The sequence below is a fragment of the Bombus terrestris genome, chromosome 10 (genome assembly GCF_910591885.1).
Source record: "Bombus terrestris chromosome 10, iyBomTerr1.2, whole genome shotgun sequence".
Classification (NCBI taxonomy): Eukaryota; Metazoa; Arthropoda; class Insecta; order Hymenoptera; family Apidae; genus Bombus; species Bombus terrestris.
This window is the reverse complement of record NC_063278.1, coordinates 14,999,978-15,025,928: the sequence shown is the minus strand read 5'-3', so window position 1 is coordinate 15,025,928 and position 25,951 is coordinate 14,999,978. Positions and strand designations below refer to the sequence as shown.

Genomic DNA, 25,951 nt, shown 5'->3' with positions numbered 1-25,951 from the left:
CGCGTTACGAATTGCCATTCGTTCGATCTTCCTTCTTCTCCTCTTCTTGCGACAACGCCTCCTCGACTTGCTGTGATCGATGGTCGCGTCTAACTGGCTGCATTATTCACTTCCGATCAAGATGCAGAACGACGAGTTTTTTTGCTGCCGTTTCCGCGGAGAATGTTCGGCGAGGTGAAAAATTGAACAGCTCCGTATGCCATGTATACACAGAGGAATATCGTGTCCCATGACACGAATTGGAATCGATTCGAATATTAATTTCAGTGTTTGCATAAGGCGATGTATGGACATTGTGGGTGGACAGTGGACAGGCGTACAGTTTATCGTGTAAGGATAAATGGTTCTGATTTTGATGACAAAATCCGTTTGTTGGATCGCTGACAATGAGTGACATTCAAATTAGAAACCTAACAAAAACGTAGGGTAAGGTGTCCAAATTTCGTCTAAAACTGAATAAATTTTTAATCTGAAAAAATTTGTATAACTAGCTTGGAAGCTTAGTAACGAAGATTTGAAATCAATGTTTTATAAAAGTTTATAGGAACGAAGTAAAAAATATATTTGTGAAAGGATGCATTTTTCAATTGTTCAAAAAACTGTTCCTAATTTCGTCCCTGCACTTTTAATGAGAAAATGTTTGTTTTTCTTAGTATTATTTTTTATATTATAGTATTATAGTATATTATAGTATTACAGTATTATTTTTTAAATTATATTATTTATACGCTCGAAATATGTTTCATTATAAAATTATATGAAACAAATCGTGCATCTGTACAAAAATCATATACAATTTTGTAATTTTGTGATATAGATGTGTACAGTGTACAGCAACATCCGAAGGATGCGGTGTATCTAACCCACTTTTCTGTCCTTACATCGTATAAAACAGGCCACATTTTGATCTTCTTCGCTTTCACTTGATGGTTCTATTCCGAATTTTTTTGCGAAAACCGTGTTCCTAATTTCGTCTCCGCGTATCTACGTAGGGGGACGAAATTAGACATATAAAACTATTAATACTAAATAAAACTAAATAAAACTATTTTCTAATATATTAGGTCATCCCATAAGTTCGTGCCGCTTTTCGAGCGGTTATATATGTTAAGATTGTTTACATACCTTTCAGTTTCATGAAAAAATGTAATCCCCCTCTCGTTGTACAACTTCTTCCCATTTTTCATTATTCCGTCTCGATAAAAGTTCTTGTTTTTATTTAAAATATGAAATGTATGTACAAAGGTCGGCACGAACTTATGGGATGACCTAATAATTGCCAGCTGTAATCGATAAATGACAGGACGTCATTTCGGAATACCAAAGTAAAAGTAACATATTACACGTCATCAAAACTAAATGCTAGAATCACGTACGTTAGACGTTAAAATACCACTTCGAATATTAAGAAATAACGTAGTGTACTACTCGTGAAAAAGCAGAGCGTCACACAAGATTGTGGAAACGACGAATTCCTTTGTTATTTCATCGCTTAACTAGCGGCATTCCTATTTCAAATTCCAATTGCAGCTTACAGGCTGGTGCACCTATCGACAAAGATTGATCAGGGGACGAAATTCGTGTCACTTACCCTACTTATTACGTTTTCCTTGCGTCATCTTTAGATACCAAATTTACCAAATGTCCAGCTGGATAAATTGTAAAGTACAAATTAAATAATAAAAAAAAATCTTTAGATAGAAGTGAAATAATACGACAGAGAAAGTGAAACCGAAATTTATTTGCTGCGCACATTGCAATCCATTTGCACAAGCTTCGCAGTCACCTGATTCTATCGAGTGTTACCGATTTCCCTTGAATACCGCGCGTGATTTAATTTACCTAATGTACACAGATGTCTAGTTGATATCTTCCGCCAAAGTAAAGGCAGAGCAAATACATATATCTGCTTAACATAACACATGCTTCTTACATCGCGTTCTGAATTTATCTGTTGAAATAGTCGATGTACAAACGAAAGCTACTCCGTATTAGATTTTTCATATATCATTTGATCATAGCGAGCGCTTTGCGCGAACATTTCATGGCGCAATTTAATCACGTAACACGCACTGCTACCGTAAGACGACTAAGACGAGCCGTTACGAGAGGGAAGTAAATTCTTTGGGTAGATTTATCAGCGCTAAAAATATTTTCAGGTTGCGACGATGCGCGTGGGTGAGTCTCATTCAGCTCGCGTCTTCGTTTTCCCCTGGACGTCGATTAATGGAGCAACGCATCGGCCGCGTTCCTTCTAAAGCTGTTGCACAACGTTGTAGTATGATGAAATTTCGCGATAGGCAGCATAAGATTCCTGTTCTAATACTCATGAAACGTTTGAAACGAGGATACCTTCTGCAAAGGTGAAATCCTAACATTTCTAAGCCATTAATTTAACACAATGCTTTTTGATTAGCGACAAATTGATAAAAATGTTTACAATTCGTACAATAATTTGAATATAATGTATCCGAAATGGAACGATCTTTGGAATATTTAGTAGATTAAATAAAATAGTTGTTAGTAGTAGATTAAATAAAAATATTTTAATGTTTCAAACAAATCTGAAAATATGTATGGAAATTACAAGGTATCTGTACAGGGTGTTTATCGTAACAGTCGTCACGATTTCCCAGACACTTGTGATAGTCGGGGAAAAAGATGGTTCGAATAAAAGTTTATCAGCCTTCAGTCATTTACAAACTGCAATATTAAGGATTTAAAAAAAGTTTTACTTCGATGAAAATTCAAGGTTACCTCTATTTTTTAAATGGAACAGTACATTTTTTTATACACTATTCGATGCATTTTTTAATCGTCTACAACAGGTAAAGGTATTAGGATACTCGGATCGAAATATGATTAGTTTGAAAGATATTTTAACTTCAATGTCGTAAAATTTATCGTACAAAAGACAAGGAGAACATAAAAGCAATAAAGTACTACGTTATCTTTCCCTGTCTTTCATACAATAAGTTTTACACTACATCGGAGCTAAAATATCTTTTAAATTAATCATTTTTCGACTAAGTATCTTCATACATTTTTATAAAGAAGTAAAAAACAATGGTTTATAAAAAAATGTATTGTTCCATTAAAAAAGTAGAGCTGATCTTAATTTCCTATCGAAGTAAAACTTTTTCTAAATTCTTAACATTGCAATTTGTAGTCGACCGACAGCTTAACTTGATTAACTTTTGTTCGAAAGTGCCTGAAAAATCGCGGCAACTGATGGTTTTTAGACCACCTTGTATATGTATAAGCAGTGAATTTTTATTTTATTTATTACATATATTGATAAGTCAGAATATTTAGCGAGACCATTTTTATCACTAATTACACGTTTAAAACCAATGTCTACACCTTACGTTAATTTTCTGTATGTTTGTAATAGATAGACTGCGGATAGTTTTAAGATAGTTATTATAGTTATAGTTAAATATATTATAGTATATATCACAGTTTAAAAAGTAGAACGTTGGTAGAAAATTGTGTTACCTTCTAAGTTTTATATTATAGAAAGTACTGTACCTTGGATATTTTATATATTATATATTATATTTTATATTTTATATATTATAAGTTTTTCACATTATGCACATTTTATGTAATTTTCCACTTTCAAATTTCCTATAAATGCATAAAAATTCGCAATCTAGTAATTTGCAGCTTTTATCCCACATATATATTCTCGGATTGTATGCAAACTATGAGAAGACAATCACGTTAGTCGTATCTGCATGTATAATACAATGCGGATTTTAAAAAGTTTCGTATAATACGTATATACATACAAAATTTCTACCATAGTAGAATTGCACTATAATTAATCTTTATTTAATCCCTAACATTTAATTCGTCTCTTCTATTTGTCTGGTGTTTGACATTTTGTATTTAATTAAGTAATTTTCTCGTTATCTGTCAACACGTTTAGACGTTAACCGTTTATTTCTTCATTGCCTCGCGTTTTCTCGCAACAGTACGTGTCAAAAATCAAAATACGAATACACGACGCTTGGTCGGCAGGCGATCGAATCTGACTTGTTGGTAAATTACACAGTAGCGTACACCGATCTATCCCAAAGACTTTGCGAAACCTTCGCAATCAGTATGAGCTACTATTAATTACAACGTGCCTTTGCCTCTTTTTTCCTAATCCATCAAACCCCATATTAATGCATACATGCACGTTACGTGCTTCTATCTCACGCTAGACGGTCTCAGGCAACGTGATTCTCTTTTCTCTCATCATCCTAAGTATCGTTTCGAGGTTCATCACGGATTCGTTAAATGCCAAAATTACAAAAATACACGTGTATGTAGCTACATGTTAATTGCGATGCATATCGTGTGACATTAAGTGAAAGTTATAGGCTGTGTAGATTGTTGTTAACGAAAATTATTATTTTACATAAGAAATATGAATTTGTGTTCAGAAAAGTATGAATTAGGAAAGTTGCGCAATCTATTCATGTTTTATTAAAGAAATTATTTACATGTGTATCTGGGCTGTTGAATAACAAAATCATTACGTAAATTGAGGTTTTCTTGTAGACAACACAGTAAATGAAAAATTATAAATTGTTTCTTTATCATGTAGTGTCCCACATGCCAATGTGTCGTAGTATAGCATTTATGAGGAATTTCCATTTGTAAATAATTACTAATATTGTTTGAGGATGATGTTCATGAGGTACGTCCAACATTATCTTTGTATAAGACATTGTAAGTTAAGTTATAGACATGCTCCATCATATGGACATTAAATATCATAAATTTTATAACTGCTCTCACTCACACATTATAAAACATTTTTATAATAAAAATAAAAAGAACATCTTGAAGAAATATATTTTTTGTTTTTGTTCCAGTCATCTAGGGACAAATAGGATTGGTACATATATTGCCTGCAAATTTAAATGAATGGTACATTCAATTTTTGGTACAACTAAGAGACACATATAGACTTTTCTACAAAAACTATTCTTTGTCTGATGAATATATTAGTGCAAAAAATAGAAAATTTCCTGTTGCATTAGAGTATTTTATACGCCTAAGATTCTATAATAATGAAAACAAATGAAATTTCAGAAGTAATTTCAAGTCAGAGAAGCTTTTTCTCTTTCTATTAAAAAATATGATATTTGGCATTTACAGTGTTGTTTACAAAAAGTCTTCAATTGTACATGTTGCGTAACATTGTCACACTATACACCGTATTCTTTAAGATTGTTACTCAATGGACGCCTTTCATCTCACACCATTGTGTTTTTCTCCGAAACTAATTTCTACATAACCATAAAACGTGGCAATTAAATTTTGCAAGTTCGTTCAGTTCCCTTCATAGTGACAAATAACTTTCGAAAGGAACATTTTGTCTTTTGTTACGAAGCGTGTCGTCAATCATCAATCATAGTTTATAGAAAAGTCTTTTTTGCAATACGCTCATGTATTTATGACTCATCCATACGTGATCACAAAAGTTTGAGACACGTTTTCACTGCACAGCATTCACTTCTATAGTTTACTGTTCGGTGAATAGTGCGCCCTGAATGATAAACCTATTAAATGATATAAAGTGGCATAAAATGTATATAAATATAGTGTAATAATAATATAATAACTATAGTAACAATGCTATAGTAAAAATAGAGTAATAATAAGAATAGTAATAATAGCGCAGTAAGATATAGCAATAATAAGTATAGTAACATCGGCATAGTAAGATATAGTCATAATAAGTGTAGCAACAATGGTATAGTAAAATATAGTAATAAGTATAGTAATAATAACATAAAATAGTGAGCAATACGAAGAATGTTTTACGAATGAGAAGCAAGTGAAATCAAAATACAAAATTTATTCCACATCCTAGTTTTATATAATCCTTCTACATACTGAAATTTAAAAAAACTTGTTAGTCTATGAATTAATCGTAATTAATAATAATATGTCAGGATAAATTCCAGTAGAATATATATTATACATTCACAAATTTTTTAATTAATTAACTATATATATATTATGCATTATTGTAATTTACAAAGCTGCGAATTGTATCAATTTAAAGCTGATTTTTAGAATTTAGATAATGATGATTTTTATGTAAGTCGATATAACATAATGTGATAATAGATAATCATATAAAGGAGTTCTGCTCGAAATATTAGATTGTATCGATAATGATATTGCGCGAGTAAGATTATACTTTAAATGAGATGAGAAAAGATTACGAAATTTTATCTTCAGTACTATAGGATATGATGGAATAACTTCTCGTACGGTACTCGTACGGGTATCATAACAGTATGAAAGTTTTAAGCCCCGTAGATCCATATAGGAAAGCGTGGAAGTTTTAAGCCCGATAGACCTACGTATATCTATATATACTAGTTCGAAAATTTACTTTCCTATAAAAATGATTTTCGCACGCTCGGGAAATTTACTCAGTATCTTGAGAAAATTCGTGCGAAGGATATACATAAGTTATCTTATGCATATAGTTATAGCAATGCACATTTTTTCGTAACGATAAAAATTATAAATTCCAATCTTCTTTACTGACTTTTCGATTTAATTTGTGCAATTACCTATGTCTGAGTATCATCTTACTGATTTTTTAAGTATATTAATGACATTAAAGGAGATTTTGACATATGATAATGGCATTGTATAAAACCTTCCTTTAACTATATTTCGATAGGTACTTCAAGTATTTTATAAACCACAACAGTATATTTACTATAACACGAATAATTTTTCTCGTTCATTATAAATGCTACGATTAAGTTAAATATTTTCAGTACAGAATATACATACAAAATGAAGACAAACATTAGAAGATAATGCGAAATCCTTGATTTTATTTGTAAGACACGCTGCAACATTCGAAGGTAATTGCATCAATTTTCCACGTATTGAACTTTGCCTTATCCTAACGTTAATTTAACTCTTCGCCGGGAATATGAAGTTTTGCTAACGTGAGCAGCATTGTGTGTCTTATGGTCTGGCCTGATTTCTTGTAGTTTTGCGCTTTAGAATGATTCGAACAAATTCTGAAGTACTTATTATAATCTCCAATTTCCTATACAAGTAATACTTTAACCAAATGTTTAAACCTTTTCGCGATAAAAATAAAAATTTGACGGAAAGTTATGAGAAAATGGGAATTTATTTAAAACTACACAATTTTGTACTTGACAAATATTAAAAAGAGCTATTGTAGAATCTTATCCGTAAGATTATGATCTTTCGGAAAAATATAAAGAAATTTAACAGCCCTTAGAAAAGTATAATTATTTCGGGGCCTAAATTTGTGGGATTTTTTAATGGATTACTCGTTATTGGAAAATGACCTGAAAGTCGCGGCGAAAACGAAATGCTCCGTATCTCATACTTACTAACTCATGAGAGACATAGGAGCCATACAACACTGAGGCTGTTACCAAGAGATTAATACATATATACCAAAACAAAAAAATTATGCATATAAAAAATTCACTTACTTAGCAAAAGAGAAATAAAATAGTCAAACTCGAGGATGGTGTCCCGCTGGAGGTAGCCATCTACATGTTATTTAGCAATTAAGTTAGAAAAATTTACCAAATGTCCACCCAGACAAATTGTGAAGTACAAATTAAATAATAAAAAAAAAAAAAAAAAAAAGAAAGAAGCTTAGCAAAACACCGACGTTGGCGTCAATATAGGTTGCTGAAGGACAGTGTTCATTTTAACCTCGTGGTATTTGGAACTGGATTGAACCAAGTAAACGATATTTGAACAGCCAAAGCCTTGTAGATATATATATATATATATATATAAGTCCTTTTATATAAGTTTTATATAAGTATATGTAGTATAGTATATATATAAGTATTTTAGCTGCGTGAACTATGGGGTCTGACACCTTCGTTTTGGAGAAATTAAACAATGAGAATTTCGTTTGGTTCTCAACAAGTACTTGTTTTTATATTATTTTTTATGAGATTATTATGAGAAATGAATGCATGTGTGCATAGTATGTTATAGCAAAAATTATTGAACATATTGAAAGTAAATTATCTGTATACGTAGATAGATTTGTTTAGCACGAGTGCACGCCAATATTGTTTTCTCTTATTTTGTATTACTAAGTTAGGTTTAGTATTACTAAGGTTAGGTTTTTGTATTACTAAGAAGGTTAGTTTTCAAGAATTCAATCTAAAACACAGACGTGGTTTCCTTAAATATAAATTCAACAAAGCAATAATTATCACAACAAAGGATTATTTTCTACTTACATTTCTAATTACATTTCTAATTACATTTTCTAATTTATTACCTATAATCAATAATAAGAAATGTAAGTGTTGGAATATTTTTGCGAACCACGACAAATAAACGTCCGTCTCTATAAATCATCTCATACGGTTTCCCTTATGTCGTTTGAAGTTTAACCTCGAGTATATTCTACGTTCCTATGAAATAACCTCTCTACAACTTATTCAAACTATTTAATACAAATTATAATTATATATTTATTTATATAATATTATAATTATAATTATATATTAATAAGCGGGAGATGAAAGTCTCGCAATCAGTGTAATACGAAGGCGAAAGGCGCCGCTATGCACCTGTTAAGGCGTCAGCAATTAGTTTTGTAGGATTTATGATACTGACGCGACTTCCCTATTTTCCTTTTTTGGAGTTTAGGTTTCTATACGTATAACTGCTATATACCACGTAATTTCGTTTATAGCCAGGAAAACTTTAATTTGTATAAAATTAACGAAATGGTCGGAGTTTCGCCTGGCACTTCAGTAACAATTGGCGTATCTTAAACTCTCGGAGTATCGAACCTACGCACTCGAGCGGTGTGCATCGTCACTATTCCGCGACTTTGCCTGATTCAGATGACCTGTACTTCGCACCTACGTCCTCAGATTGGCGTTCTCCTGGGCGGTAGCAATGTTTGAGAAGTTAACTAATTATTCGTTACGCAACGCTCAGCCACCTGTCTCGTAAGGAACTTGGCGTATCCTACCCTCGTGGAAGGGAATGAAAGATGGGAGTTGGAAACTCCAGACACTTACAGTGCCATGAATAATTATAAACTCGATTCTATTTTTTGGTTCTTCGTAATATTAAAACAAAAATTGACAAGATCGTTCATATAATTTCATATTGTAATGTAAGACAAAATTGAAGGTACGATAAAGAAAAATTGTCTTCTTTCTGAAGAAACTGAAATTTTTTCTTAAAATGGTATTTTTGGTTGTGGAGAAATATAAACTCCATGTTAATTTTGTTATCTTTTCATTCAATATTCAGTGGATCTTTCTTTATTATTTTTTATTACTTCTATGAATCTGTAGCGGCACATGAGTTAGAGAACAATTCAAATCATGTTGTTATTTTGCCTCGGAGTATCAAGATCGTTAGGATACACGTAATATAAGAATAAATAAGCTCCGAGCAAAACAATGTCGCCACTACGTGCAACCGTCGAACAAAGACGAATTTGAATTTTCCGACTCTCCCCCGACCAATATATGGTAAATAAGCGGACGCGATCACAAGGAAATGAATTATAGTCAGTTGTCGATCAGTTATCAACCAGTTATCAACGAATTATCAGCGATCTAATTAACGAGTCATTAGCGATCCTATTTTACGACTTATGCACTGTTTTAGCGAATCGGTTAGTACGAGTGTTTTTGCGAACATTATCTGTATACTAATTTATCATTTTAAAACGACACAAGCTGCATCCCTACTTCTTTGTCCTTCGACCACGTGCATATCCATGTAAGCTAAAGTCTTTTTAAATGAGTTCCAAGAGCAAGGTTAAAAAACTTACGCTTTCCGAAATAACGAACGAAACTTCGATATGTTTTTTCTTTTTTTTTTTTTATTTTAATTTGTGCTTTACAATTTGTCTAACTGGGCATTTGGTAAATTTGTCTAACGTTATTGCTAAATAACATGTGGGTGGCTATTCCCAGCAAAATACCATCTTCATGTTTGTCTATTTTATTTCTTTAGTGAGGTCAGTGGGGTGTTTTCTTTTTAGTCTTCTTTTTATGTAGGTTTTGCTCGTTTCAGCAGCCAGCTGGTTTGGATGGGTTGGCATTCTTTCCTTGTGTTTCTTTGCTATCTACAAATTTCTTCTTTGACCATTTGTATTTCTAGGTCTTTGCGTATATCCTCGTTTCTGACATACCATGGCTCGTTGACCATTGTTCTGAGTATTTTTCATTGTATTTAGTTTATTTATGTGACTCGTTGCTGCTGTCCCCCATAGTGGTATTTCGTACGTTCAAATTGCTTTTATTATCTATTATATTCTACATTCTTATTCTATATTCTATATTCTATTTTATTATATTATATAATATTCTATTATAATATTCTATTCTATTATATTATATAATATTCTATATTCTATTATATTCTATTATCTTATATATCAGATTATATTCTAATCTATACTCACGCATCATCATACAGTCCACTTTGAAAGTCGAGAACCGTTAAGTATTCGCGACGTAACAACACCTTCATCTTCCACCTTTTTCAACCCCTTTGTATTTCACGCTTGCCGCTTTATTTTCGGCGCAATATTCGCATTGTTCCGGCATAGTTTGAAGCGCAGAAGGTCCTCGGTTCCCTTTTTCGTTCCAGCGAACCGTCACGAGTCACGGGATGAGCTGGTGCTCGAGCCCTCGTAAATCCATTTATTTATTTATTTATGTGCCACGGGAACCGGATGGCCATGGGGACGCGCAGAGGCTTATGCCGGGGCATGCATCGAACCGGGATTCCCGTGGGACCGCGGCCACGAGATGGGGAGATCGCAAAAGTCACGGAGAACGCGCAGGATATTTCGTGTAGGTTGATGCCTATGCCAGGAGAAGTAAATTCTCCGGAGGCAACGTGGGTTGAAACGAAAATGCTGTTGTGCCACTTATACGGAGAAAGAATCTACCTACCGACTACCCTCTTGACTCTTCATCGCCGCCCTTTCTCTATCGTCATCGACTATTCGGCATTCCCTATCCTGATTTCTTCTGTTTTCTTATGCTCTTACGCAAATATTTAATGACACGTTTCTGATTTTGGAAGGTACGTTGTCTTAATAAAATTAACTAAATTAATTAATTTTGATGTTCTCTTATGCTCTCACGCGAATATTTAATGACACGTTTCTGGTTTTGGAAGGTATGTCGTTTTAATAAAATTAATTAATTGAATTAATTTTGATGTTTTATAATGCAAATATCGTAATTCTATCGGACTAAATTTTTAGAACGCGGTAAAAAAACAAATACACTGTATGTCCGTTTTAAGTGTATACAGGCGATTATTTCTGTAAGTTTGAGAAATAGAAATAAATGTTTCAGTAAAAAGTTATATGGTATCAAAGCGGACATAATCTGGTGAAATTGGTATTTTCATAGGTGGCCAAGTAGAGGTCATATGAAAGTGAATCATAGGCGAATTTAAATACAATAATCGATTCGGCATTACCACAAAAATAGATTAATCTATATATGTCGAAAAATTATTAGTTCCGAAGATATTTTAACTTTCATTTGTTAAATTTGCGTATGGAAAGCGAAGATAACGTAAATTAAATTTGACAAATTGAAGTTAAAACATCTTTTACACTAACGATTTTTCGTCATAAATAGGTTAACGCATCGTTGACCGGTCACGGGTTATCTCGTGATACGCTTTTTTCGCATCAGCGTCGTTTAACTTTGAAGTGGTCGAAAAAATTAATCATTTTTTCTGATAAATTGCACCTTGTTCAATACATATAAAATGTACTGTACCTATCTGCCAGAAAATAAAACAATATACAAAAAATTTCTACTGGAAGTAGCTAGAGAATGGATAACTGTGGATTCCAAAGATGCAGCATTGCACCTGACACTTATCGAATTTCTAAAACTTCCCCTTATAATGATGCACCTTTCAGGGTTTTCGGACAACTAAAAGACCACGTCTGAGAAAAAATAGTCACTTACAGAAAAACAAATCTGACTAGAACGTATAGAGTATGTTATTCAGAAGGAAAACACAGCGAAACTAGATATATTTACAAAAGCTGTTGTGTACTACTACATGTAGGTGATTGTTACACTGTTTATCATACGAAAAAGAAATACTAAAAGTTGAATAACAAACAAAATTTATTAAAATTTATTTACATTTTTTTACTTCCACATTCAATTACGAAATAATAGCCGGTAATAAATTCTCAGTAAAATTGTCGGTCAACAATGTGTTAATACCTTTTTGTAGGAAATGTCGGGACCGATCGATTATTGTATTTCAAGCTATATGATTCCATTTTAAAAAAATGTACGTCATTTTCATATGATCTTCACTTAGCCATCTACAAAAAATTGAATTACATCAGATTATGTCCCCTTTGATACTATACATCTTTCGTCTGAAACATTTTTTCGTATGTTTGTTACATGGAGATGTAATCGCGTGTATAAATTTTAAATGGGCACAGTACATAATAATAGCTATATTGCGATGGCTTGCATAATATACGTATACAGTGTCAGAATTTGAAATTAATTACCATTAATATTTTGACGCTGAAGTCACATGTTTCGCTCAGGTCGCCTGACAAAATAATGGCAAAATAATAATAAATTGATGATGTAAGACAACATTCTAGCAACATAAAGCATCATTTACGATTATTTTCTAAGGTGTGTTTATAATAATATTCGTAGAAGATATGGATACAAACACAGTGCAAACACGTTAGATGCAAAATTTGTTCTAATAAAAATGTTTAATTGTTCAATGGAGGACTTTTTGTTTCAAAGTATCTTCTATTTATCGGTTATACTTAAAATGTCCTAACTTTCAATTTTCATACAATTTTTACAATTGTAAGAAGTTCAAACGCTCCGGTCACCAATGACCACGGTGGCGTCACATGAGAAACCGTGGTCGATCATATATGATCCACTTGGCAGTTAAAGTGTTAACTAAGAAACCAAGAAAACCTTCTATGCCTTTAATTGTACAATAAACACGGAAAGTCTGTAATTACAATTCCAAACTTCAAATTTATTCGCTGCGTCGTTTAAATTTGTCAACTAAAAAATACTTTCTATGAAGTTAGATATTTCGGGTGCTAAAAAATTTTTTTATGCTAACTGTTCGAGCAAGAAGTCCAACAGACAGAATACTCGATATTTGTTCCTAACGAGGAATTATTATCGAGAACGCGAAATCGACGTTTCCAAAGAACAAGTAGGTCGACTATCATAATTCCCGATTATATATATAGATCTCTTTAGTCGATATCACTTAAACTCAGAGCATTTGACCTTTCAACCGTTTCAGAATGAATAATTAATAAAAAGCTTTAAATGATCTTCGAAAGGAATAACTTTTAAACCCGAAGAGAATCTGTAAGATACGTCAAAATAAGATGATATTAACTAGAGCGCGCGAATTATTATTATACTTACAAAGATTTTCAAATGGTCGTTACATTTTTTTTTTTAAATATAACAACTTCTGTCAAATTTGACATTTCAAAATAAATAGATACCATGTGTTCAATATTATGCATTCTTTTAACTTCGACTAACCTATATATAATATCTATATCTATATACAGGGTGGTTCAAAGATCAATTGCCACGATTTTTCAGGTTAGATCTATAATAGATCTATAATAGATAACAAAAAGAATATTTCGAACAAAAGTTAATCAACTTTCGATCGACTACAAATTTGCAATGTTAAGAACTTAAAAAAGATCGTACTACAACGAGAAATTAAAGTCAGCTTCACTATTTTAATGGAACAACACATCTTTTTTACATCATCCGATTCATTTTTAATTCTTCGTAAAAAGATATTAACGTACCTGGTTCAAAAAGTGACTAGTTTAAAAAATATTTTAGCTTTAATGTTGTAAAATTAATCGTGTGAAAGACAAGGAAAGATAGCGTAACACTTTTTTGTTTTTATGTTTTCCTTGTTTTTTATACGACAAGTTTTACAACATTGAAGTTAAAACATCTTTTAAGCTAATCATGTTTGGATCCAAGTACCTTGATACCTTCTTGCAGATAATTAAAAAATGCATTGTTCCTTTTAAAAAATAGAGGCGACGTTGACTTTTCAGCGAACTAAAGCTTTTCTTAAAATTTATGATATTGTAATTTGTAGTCGATTAAAAGCTAATTAACTTTTGTCCGAAACATTTTGTTGTCCAACTATTGGACGTTTGTGAAAAATCGCGGCAACTGATTTTTAGATCATCTAGTGCATATAGAGTGTCCTGAAAATAGTAATACGACAGTCCCGGTGGCGATTCGTGAAAAGATAAGCCGGAAAAAAAGAATAACATTTTTTCATTTAAAGCTTTATTTTTGAAAACAAGAGTTCAAATATTCGACACGAAACAATGTATTAATTGGAAGTTTCGAGCTATGAAACTCCTGCTTCTGCTTGTTTTCTGTTTGTGTTGTGTTATTAAGCATGGGCATTCCCACGATATGCTTCCTGTTACTTTCTTTTGTTCAATCTATATAGTTTATTGTTGTTGTTTAATCTGTATAGTTTCATAAATAAGCCAAGCGTAGTACTTTTTAAGAATCCTTTGATTAACGTAATAAGCGTCCGAAATGTTGACCACGTTGCTGCATATAAAGCTGTACACCCTTTGAGCTAAATTATTATAACTTTTCATACTGAGTTACGCGTATTTTTTAAATATTTTAGAGCGAAAGCGATATTTACATTCAATTCTTCAACGATATTATTATTCTTGGAGTACACTTTGGATTTAGTAATAAAAACACAAGCAGAGACACACATTTCATACCTCGAAACTTGCAACTAATACACGTCATCTTTTTCGAAAGTGAAGTCTTAAGCGGAAAAATATTATTCCTTTCTTTTTCGATTTATTTTTCCACATATAATCACCACCCGACTGATTGTACCACGATTTTAAAGATACCTCGTATATATATATTAGGTTGTCCGAAAAGTGTCTTTCTTTTACAGACACGTCTTTTATAACGATGCACCTTTATGCAAACATAAAATCTAATCTGTCGAACATTGTGATCTTTATTTTGATAGAAGAAAATAGATCATACGTAATTTGTAAAATGTTATGCATCCATTATTTCCGTATAAAAGGAAAGAAACTTTTCAGACGACTTAATACATAAATATTGATAACAAATTATCTACTAAAGGCAGTTTGAAATAGCAATTTCTAACGTTTATTTCATTTTAACATTACCATGTTCGTGACATTAATGTTCTCCGTATGGTTCTGTTCCATGACACGATGTTTAGCTGAATAACAAATGACAATCGTTATAGTAAGGCAAACGCAACGGCTAATTTATCACCGATGTTCATCGGAATCTCTCACAAAGAACTGTCTGCAAATGCTATTTTGCTCGTTCAATTCATTTTGCATTAAGGATAATCAGGTTGATGTGCTGAAAACGTAGTGATGTTTCAGGCATTTTAGAATTCGCAATATGAATAACGTGAGAAAATCTTGCAACATAGATTTACGGATCATTTGTTTTGAAATGAACGAGAATTACTCTAATTCGGTAGCTACGTAATTCGTAAGTACGTACATTTGTCGCGTTTCTTTGTAGTTTGATAAATTAGATAGGAAAAATATAATTATCCTGAAATCTTCTTTCATTATTATGAATAATTTATTAATGAAATTTTAATTTAAAAAATAAATGATCTAATCTAATAAAAATTCAAATGTCCAATAATTTAAAAAGGAACTAACAATTTTCTATTGTATTCAAACGTATACCTAGCATTTAGTAATTTTCGTTTGTTACTTTGCAAAATATAGCACAATTATTAACATACTTAAAACTAACCATAAATTGAATTAACAATTTTAAATATCTATATATATATACAGCTTTATATTGAAAGTATCGTTTGTAAATCCCTTCGCATTTATCTGAATTCCATCATTCAGTTAATATTTCTTTTAAAATAAATTCAAATCCGCTTGAGTCGATATATTTTCATTCGCATGAACGTGACAGAACTATTTGAATCTAACTGAAAACATTTATAGTTATCGAAATAACCGATATAACGGATATATATCGGAAAAGTGGGGTATCCTTGTGAGACGGTGTGGATTGAAACATATCTTTTATACTCTAGATATTCAACGAGACAGTCATGTAAGCTTTGCGTCGCGTCGTTTGAAGATTTTTGGGAATGGCAGATTGATATTGACTTTTTGCATCTATAAGAAGCAACTCTCACTAAATGTCACGTAAACGCCATGTGCAACGATCGATGATAAAAAAGAAATATATTTATCTCGCAAAAATAGCTTAAATGTGTTTATGGTAAAATTTCTAAAATTGTGGTATTAAGTTATCCTTTAAAAATTTCAAAATAGGTACTTTTTTCGCGTAGATAAGATTTATTATCGTTGCATGACAAAGATGGTTTAATTTTTTCGGTGTTTGCAATATTAAAATTTATTATCGTGGGGAGAAATTGCTGCTTGGTAAAATTTTAGCTCCAATACGAATACGGTTATTAAAATATTATATGACAAATTTTTGGAGTTACTCCCATCCATTCTGTTTTAAATGATTTTCGTCTAAAAGAGCTTGTTTTGTATTCGAACAATATTTTTCAATATTTTATCGGGATAAAGATATATGTATGCAATATATCTATAGTTTGAAAGCTTATGTATGTATTTCAATCGCTATATCGCCGATTATTTTAATAAAATATAATCACCACTTATCTTACTACAAAATATCTACCTCTTAACATTATATTCTTCACGAACCTTTCGTTTAAAAGCGTTGTATACATGTATAATGTATCAAAGTTTTGAAAATATTATTAATTTATTCCTATAGCGACTTTAAGCATATTTTATTCTTACATAAATATTATACAGAATGTCTCTAAAATCATGGTACAAGCAGTTGGATAGTGATTCTAAATGTAAAAATAAGGTAAGGAAAAGAATGACACTTTTTTCTTTGAAGCTATGTTTTCAAGAAAAATGAATTTGAAGATCCGTTAGGTACCCGTGTGCTAATTCTAAGTTTCGAGGTATTCCATTTTATTAGACGAGCAGAGCTATGCATGCAGTAACGTGATATATCTAACACTTGTTACGTTAATAGAATGATTTTTAAAAAGTAATACTCTTATCCTTATTCATAAAATCATTCTAAATGTGGACTCTGTGAAACTCAGATAACAGTAATGATAGGAAGTAAATCGTGACATTGTCTATGTACATAAATATCAACACGAGGGGACAGAAAAGTACTATATCTCGAAACTTACAATTGGTACACGGTCACCCGACCGATCTTCAATCTCATTTTTTTCGAAAAAGAAGTCTTAAACAAAAAAAACATTTTTTTGTTTAAGACTTCTTTTTCGAAAAAAATGAGATTCTTCTTTTTTGACTCATTTTTGCACGTAGAATCACTACTCGGCCGCTTATACTATGCTTTCTAAGACACCACGTATATTAATCCTACCGAACATGTAGGTCTCCTATTCATCATTCTACAAAATTTTCAATGTATTTGGTTCATGATCATTCATGATCAATACCTATAGATTTCAATTCTCCTATTTATTAACGGAATATGCACAAGCTTTCATTTACCGTATATATTCGGTTATAAATGTACAAGATGGTGTAAGATTTAAAATTAGACAAAATGATTCAGGCAAACATTATTTGTGTTACGGTCTCTATGATTTTGCTACTATATTGTTGTTTTATTTGAACACAGTCTTTCTAAAAGAAACCTTTTGCAAAGTGAACAAATTTCGGCGTGAGGAAAAAAATATTAGAAATTTTCAATCTCAAACTCGGTCAAAAAGAATGATGTGACATCATTTAAATTTCTCAATGGAGACACTATTATTCACCAATAACAAAAGCAAGTGATGTTTATGAATCTTTTTTAGACTAACTGCTTATGTGGGTTTAAGCTTCTTTAGGAATGTAGACAGATAGTTTTGAAGTACAAACGTATTTTTTTTTATTTCAATTCTTCCTATTATTTGTTGTATACTGTACGAGTCTTGTGATGATCTTTGGTAATGTAACATATTATTGACATACAGTATAGCATCTGCCACAGTCATCAGAATGTTGAGGAATTTTCTTAAAATTAGATATTTTACGCCGGGATCGAACCTGTTTTTGAAAGAGACACAACGAAGACTATATTTGGAGGAAAATGTGAATATGTGAATAATAAAATGAAAATAAGAGGAATAATGAAGAACCTGAAGACTATATTTACATCTCAAGAAGGTTTAATCCCAATAGTAACTAATAGTTAATCTAGAAAAAATTCATGAGAATTACATCTTTTTATTGTTGTCACACGAGAATCCTGAACCTTAAGGTCGATACAAGTGAGCATCGCAACATCGTCTTCTAATTCTTTATCGGTGTAGTAAAACAACAAAGAGTTGAGAATAGACGAGTTAGAAAATACTTATTTCAACATCTTTTGCGTTTCTAAAGTCAAATGCTAAAGTTACCTAGATATTTTCAACTTTGTATAGTACAGGCAATACATTTTAATAATTGTATCGCGTGCAACATAACAATGCAAGGAACAATTGTTTTGAGCTGTGTAACATGTATCTGGAATATGTTCTCGTTCGCTTCTGCTTTAAATATTTTATGTTGGTCTTCGAAGTTATCTTTGCTTCGTATGTTAACTTTAAAATTCAACTGCATTCGATGTAGGTCGCAACAAAGAACGAATAGTTGCAATAATAATACGAATTCTGTGCCATCGTAAGATACGAAAAGTGACAAAATTCGCTTACCCAGTTGGACACCTTTTGCCGACGTTCCACAAGACGTTGTTGTAGTTTCGGTCCAGGTCCAGAAAGGAAAGCTTTCACCAGGCTCCTGGTCTTCGGCAGATGATTCGGAGCGATTACCTCGACCTGGGTCAAATATTTCTGCAAGGTTGACTCCAAATCCGGGACCGGAAGATTCGGTAGAGTGGCTTCCTTCTGTAATGTGAGAACAGAGAAATTGGTGATTATCGTGATAAAAGTCGCCGATAAAAGTCAATTATTATGTTAATTCTTGGGAAAGGGGAAACAGAGCGGAAGGAACGATCGATTTATTCGCTCAAAATGGCTCACGGTTGATTTACAACGTTGTTTAAAGGTTAGTCGCAGAGGTCCTGACATTTACCACTGTAGCAGAATGCTTGCAACGATCGTTGTTGAAAATGTTTAAACAGAACAAACATGAAGAGCTTCGTGCTCGATAAGTTAAAGGGCACACTTATCAGCCGGTCGAGATCATTTTATACTATTTATCGCTAGAAATATCAGAATATCACGCGCATGAATCGCTGTAGAAACGAAATCTTTACGTTTTACGAATATTTACAGAAATATGGCGCTGCGAATATTTATGCAGGGTGGTGCAAAAATCAGTCCCCACGACCTTTCAGGAGTTTCTGATAGTCAGACAAAAAAATGTTTCGAGCGAAAGTTTATCAATTTTCAATCGATCACAAATTGCAATATTACGAATTTCAGAAGAAGTTTTGCTTCGATGAAAAATCATGGTCTCAGTCAGAGTCATCTCTGATAAATCACTGATCATGCCTAGATATTTTAAGTGAAATCGTTTTGTTTTAAGTCGTTTTGCACGGCGAGTTATTGCCTTTCATAACCGAAATAGAACACAGAAAGGCAATTTTTCAACAAGACAATGTTCCTATTCATACAGCTGCCACTACAAAAAAGTGATTTCTAGATTTCGAAATAGAAATATTATCCATCTGATTGAGAACCTGTAAAGAATTTTAGCAAGAAAAGCTTATGATCAGGAGAAGCCATCTATAGAACATATCGTGGAACTTGAAAAAAGAATAGTGAGCGAATTTTCGAAACGAGACTTTAAATAAGTTAGTGGATAGTGTACCTAACAGATAGAAGTGATGAAAAATAAAGGGAAACCCGATAAATATTGAATGCAAAGGTAACAAAATTAACGTTGAGTTTATATTTTTTCACGACCAAAAACATAATTTTAAGAGAAAATTAATTTTTTCCCAGTCTTTTAGAGGAAAAAGCTTTTGTTTGTTATATCTCTAGTTTTATGTTATGTTATAATACGAAATATATAATATGAAATTATAATTATTATAATATACAAGATTTTGTCAATTTTTGTTTGAATATTATAAAAAATCTATAGATGGGGTTGATTTTATAATTACTCGCGGTACTGTACAATGTTTCTGCTCACCTGACTTTAAGGGCTGCCTATATTTTTCCATTAAAATTGCGTCTTAAAATCGCTGTGATGTTCAAACGTCCTGTTTTCCTCTATGTTCCTTCTATATTCCATCTGTTTTTCAGTCAAGAGACAAATTGTAAGCTACCTGCATACGTTTAATGGTCTCATCATGGTCTTTAAAAGTTGCTTATTTTAGAAACCTAATTGATCATTTCAAAATACAACAATCTATAAAAGATAAAAAATAAGATATACTATCTAAAGGATATGCTTGAACTTTGTATTTGAATCCAATTGATTAATGTTTGCAGCGCAAGAACGACCCGATTAATGCTTGTTGCAAATGTCATTCAACAGTATAATATTACATAATTTTACATAAATATAATGTTACATATAATAAGTATCAAATTCAATTAAAATATTAGGCTATCCGAAAAGATTCTTTCATTCCATAAGGTGATAATAGATAGACAACAATTTCTGTTTTATATTATTTTATTGAATTACGTATGATTCATTTCGTTCTATTTCTATTATCATGTTCGTGCATAATTCAATAAACTAATATAAAACGAAAAACATTGTGTAAAAAAAACATTGTGTAAAAAAAACATAATATTTCATATGATGATGATTTCAAATAAAATACACTGATCGTCAGAAAGAATGTGAACGAGAACTGAATTGAATTCAAAATTCGACGGATGATCAGCAAACGTTAGTGGAAGCAAAGTGGATCGATCGGTCGGGTTTCAACAAGTTCAGGGGTGCATCGTGCACAGAGAAGAGCCTTCCAACATGCGATTCGTTGGCCTTTACGATGTCACGGCGATTGTAAAATAAAGAATCAATCGAGAAACGAAGCGTGTCTATGGGAGTAAGGGCCCTTAAGGCCGGCACGGTTCGTTGATCAGAATCCCCTTTTGCCTCGGCCTAACAAGACCGAGTCTGCGAACCGAACGCAACTCGACCCTTCCTTCTTCGTTGCGAAATGTTTCCGGCAAGTGGAGCCATGGAGGAACAGGGACAGTTACAGCCTCTCCTCTCTTTTTCGCCACGCTTGTTCGAGTATTTAGTTTCATTAACCAGCGTGCTTCGACCTATGCTCGAGGACAGCCAACAACGTTGTGGAATCAACACGCGTCGCTTGACTCATGACCAACAACGAGGAAGCGGGATGCTAGTGATTTATGTGACAACCGGTGTGTCGAGTGACACGCTTTCTACGCGTGTTTCGCGTTGATGTATGGCTGATCGTTGAACACGTAATAACGCGTACGATCCGCGGAAGAGTTTGTTTTAGTTTCGGCTAATTTAGCTTGGTCTTGTTCCGGTTTAAAGGAAAGTTTTAAGCTCTTTGTCGAGTCATCCCTAGGGTTGAAATTATTATAATTACGAAGCTGAAAGTTAAACAGAGTAACTCCGTTTCAATTTATTATACATATGTTCTGGAATATACTGACACATTTTATTCATTAAGTACGATCATTAATTGCTTCGAAGCATAACTACGATTACGTAAATACAATAAATGTAACTAATTTGTAATGTCGACGTAGTTTGGAGATCATATTATGGAGATAATCACTTTCAGTTATAAAGTCTGTACGTAAACTCGATGAACCTTTTTTGTAATTATTAAATAATATATTCTTTTTACAAAATAAGTAAGGAATTAACTAATCGTCACAAATTTATTGCTATAGTAACATTGAACAACAAATCATAGTTAAGTGAGAAAATCAGTGAACTTCTACCGTTCAATAACGAATATATATTTGTACATGTATATATGCACGTAATGTATTGGTATATCGTTAATGAAAAAAATTTAATTATTTGTTTTCCTCTTTAAAAAACTTGCAAAATAGAGTTCAAGTAAAAATATAAAAATCAAAAGTACGCTAGCTATTTTATTGTTTCTTCTGTTCCGTCTTGTTATATTCACTGCATGATATCCGAAGAAGAATTCCTGAAAAGTTTCTGATTTGTCTTACAAAGAAGAATGCACACAATATATAAATAAGGCAGGTGTTTTCTGCACATTTACGTTCCATCTTTTTACTTTCGTCTCTTCAGGTAAAATTGACTGTAAAAATAGTAATAATATATTTAACTTCAAAGAATCGTCAGAAAGAATACTTCGTCCATCGTGCATTTTACATAACGTGCTTTGCATTTTGTGATGTTGAGTCTCATTTTATAGCAACGTTATAATTTCTAAAATATACTGATTAAGACATGATCTTTTTCATAAATTTACATTTTGACATTGATGTTTGCACTTACTATTTAATAAAATTAATAGCCCACCAATTTCCGACAACAGAGTATAAAATTAAAAATAAGGTACGATCAAGTTCGTATAAAACTTTCTATCATCTCGGATAATTTTGAATTATTACCAGTCAATGTCAATGGATTAATTCTGATTTAAGATTCACCTACAGCTCTTTATCATAATCATTATAATATAATAACATATATTATGAATATATCGCAAATATAATCGGCAAATTTAGCCATCAATAATATTATTAAACGGATTATCTTCTCTCAATTTTCATTTTCAGTTTTCATTCGATTTCACCACTGCACCACGTGATTGAAACATAGAAACATCGATAAAATTGTTTCAGATTTCAAACAGCCAAAAAGCTAAAAAGTTAACCTACACAGAGTGAGATATCATGTTTGCCTATGCTTATCAAGTTTACCTTGAACAGCGCGCAGCTGTTTCGTTTTTAACTAATCGATTCGCTTACGAAACACTCGCTTAGTATCACTGTTTGATACATTGCGAACGATCGAATCAGTGTCACTTAAAGCTTGACGCAAAGCCGAGAGAACGATGATTAAATTTCGATCGTTCGTTGACGATCGAAGGATGTCAGTCGAACTCTACGGGAATTGGGAAACGAGTGTCGTATACGTTATTCCGTTCACGAAACGAATCCGGAGAATGCCGGTAACGAGTTCGATTATCTCGGTTGCCATGAGTCAGTTTTGTCCCGAAGCCGGTCCCTCGGTGTTGCGGGCCAGCCCGTCCGCTTCGTACGAGCCTCGAAACGTAACGGGTGTCTGGATTCCCAGGAGGTTTTCTACCCCCTTTTCAAGGCTCATTGCTATGCACCGCTCGAAACTCTGCTAACGACCTTTGCACGCCGAGAGCCCCAACATCCAGCCGACTTTTCGATCCGGAACGAGCTTATCGAGCCGCGCGATTGCGTGGATTTGAAATATTCGATACCGTAGCCTGGATTTCGTTCGATCCCAGCGGCTTATTTTCAAAACGACTTAAAACCTAGTTTAAAAAAGAACAAGGAGAGGAGAAATAAAGGCGGCAGCGGGCAGGAAGGTTCTTCGTGTGTGATTTCGCGTATGTACAAGGTTTGATAAGACGATATTAAAATTAGAAAAATTAGACAATAGTATTTTAATCCTTGGTCGGTTTCTTAACCGAGTAACAAAATATTGTCACATTATTTTTTAGCAACTGAGTATCGTCGCGGTTGCATCGATAACTTACGCTTTATAAAAGTGACAATATGATTTGGTCGTTTCAGTTTTCTAAGCTGTCTATTTTTTTACTTTTTCTTTATGAATTTATATAATGTGGTTAATCTGAAGGAGCATCAAAGTTTGAAAGCGTATTTTTAGTGAAATGAATAAACAAATTTTTGTATATCCAGTAAGTTAGTTTGGAGTTGTTTGAATCAAGAGATAATTCGACAAGTCTGGACGAGGCTCTATCGAGTTGTACGACCGGATACGAGCACGATACAGCTTGTTTTCGCAATTAGCAAGTAGTGTCGTGTGGCGAGCAACGTGTGATCACGTTTACAGGACGGTTGATGTTGCAATGAAACAGCGAAAGGGAGAAAGAGCGAGAAATTGGAGGGCAGTGGGAAAGGAAGGGTAATTATTTCGAATTCAGTGCGTTCGAATGAAAGGCGCATCCGATTGATTATTATCGAATCGAGCAAACGAGGTCTGCTTGATCGAGGCCATTCAGGCATTCTCGTCGGGACGAGGATGTACAGCGTGCTGTGTTGGTTGTACATCTCATCGATAATTGCGACGCGAGAATTTTACTTGTATAATTAAATGATGCCATGTCTCGGGAAAGCCGAGCGTTCCATGCCGCGTAACATCCAAGTTTCAATATTTGATGTAATTTAAAGTATGAATATTCTTAATAATAATAAAATATGAATAATATATAAATTAATACAAAATAGTAAACGTGATAAATAAATTATTTTAAAATGATAAATTATGAACTCTTTATATAATAAATTAATAATAAATTGAGGCATAATATAATATGACAAGAACATAATAAATTAATAATAAAATATAAATTCCTTGTGAATGCATCTTATTGAGTATGAACTAATCGAATGTCGTTCGTATTTCTCATAATTCTTCCAATCTAACATAAACATAATTGAACCTCGGTAACTCGAATCTCAAAGATTCTGACTTATCGAAATTTTTTAAGTAAAGAAGGTTTAACAAACGAAAATTCCACATATATACGAAGCTTCGTACGAAGGCACAACTACGTTCACCTTTTCGGAGTGTTAGTCTTTTAACCTCTCAGGTACGATGCGCCACTATAGTGACTCATTCGCTCACCGTTTGAACTAAATGATCGTTTTCATTTGTTTTGCTTCACACTTCTTTTGCCCTCATAATGTTTTATAGCAGTGTTAACAATATACAGACAGAACATATAGTCTTTGTTTTTGATACGACAGTGTCAGGTATCAATTGTTCCATTTTGTTAATATAAATATACCATTGTTAGATGATCTCTTTAACATGCCGATCCGTATCCTTAGAATTCTTTAGAATCTTCAACCTCAAAATGTCGTTTGAAAATAGAAAACGAAGAGCAATTTGAAAAACACTATCGCGCTATGAGTGTGAAAATTGTGATGTGGGTCTCTGTGGTATTGTGCTTTAAAATATATCATACTTAATTGTATTATTAATTATTAAAGCAAATTATTAAAGTTAAAAGTATACGCATCATATCTTTATGAAAAATTATAATTTAGTTATTAAAAACTTCGTTCCAATGTGCTTGCGTAGGGACAGCATTATCCGTCACACATTGTAGTGATGTATCCTTTACGCGTAATTCGCGTCAAACTCTGCTGTACAAAGAAACAGCTCCGTGCAAAATTCAACCGTACCTACGAGGTTAAACTTCCTCTTCGAAGTCGTTTTATTTGACGTACATAGATGCTAAAGTTAGAAACGCAGGAGACGATAACAATTACGCGTTCGATTAACGAAAAACGATTAGCTTGCATGGATATGCACGTAATCGAAGGGCGAAGAACTAGAGATATGGCTTATGTCATCTTACGTTATTCGAGATAATCCTAACGGTTGAAAAAAAGGATACAATATCGAACGATTAGTTTCTTACATCTTGTAACACGTAACATAACTTCGACCTGTACAGCTCTGACTGTTCTAAATTCGAGTTACAGAAATAAAACAACGCATCTGGACACGTGGCAAATAACTCGAGTTAAAGTAATTTCTTTTTCCACTTCCAGAATGTTTTCACAGCGGAAGGGAATGAACAAGAACGTAGAGATTTTCGAGCTACAG

General features: G+C 32.8%; 1 protein-coding gene across 2 annotated transcripts in view; it reads right to left on the bottom strand.

The window, feature by feature from the left end:
- Nucleotides 1–25,951, bottom strand: part of LOC100650308 (vesicular acetylcholine transporter) — a 202,408-nt gene that overhangs the window by 82,051 nt on the left and 94,406 nt on the right. For both annotated transcript variants that reach the window (XM_048409701.1, XM_048409702.1), the window contains exon 4: nucleotides 18,880–19,071. In XM_048409701.1, the coding sequence (XP_048265658.1) occupies nucleotides 18,880–19,071 (192 nt within the window). The remainder of the gene's footprint in view (nucleotides 1–18,879; nucleotides 19,072–25,951) is intronic.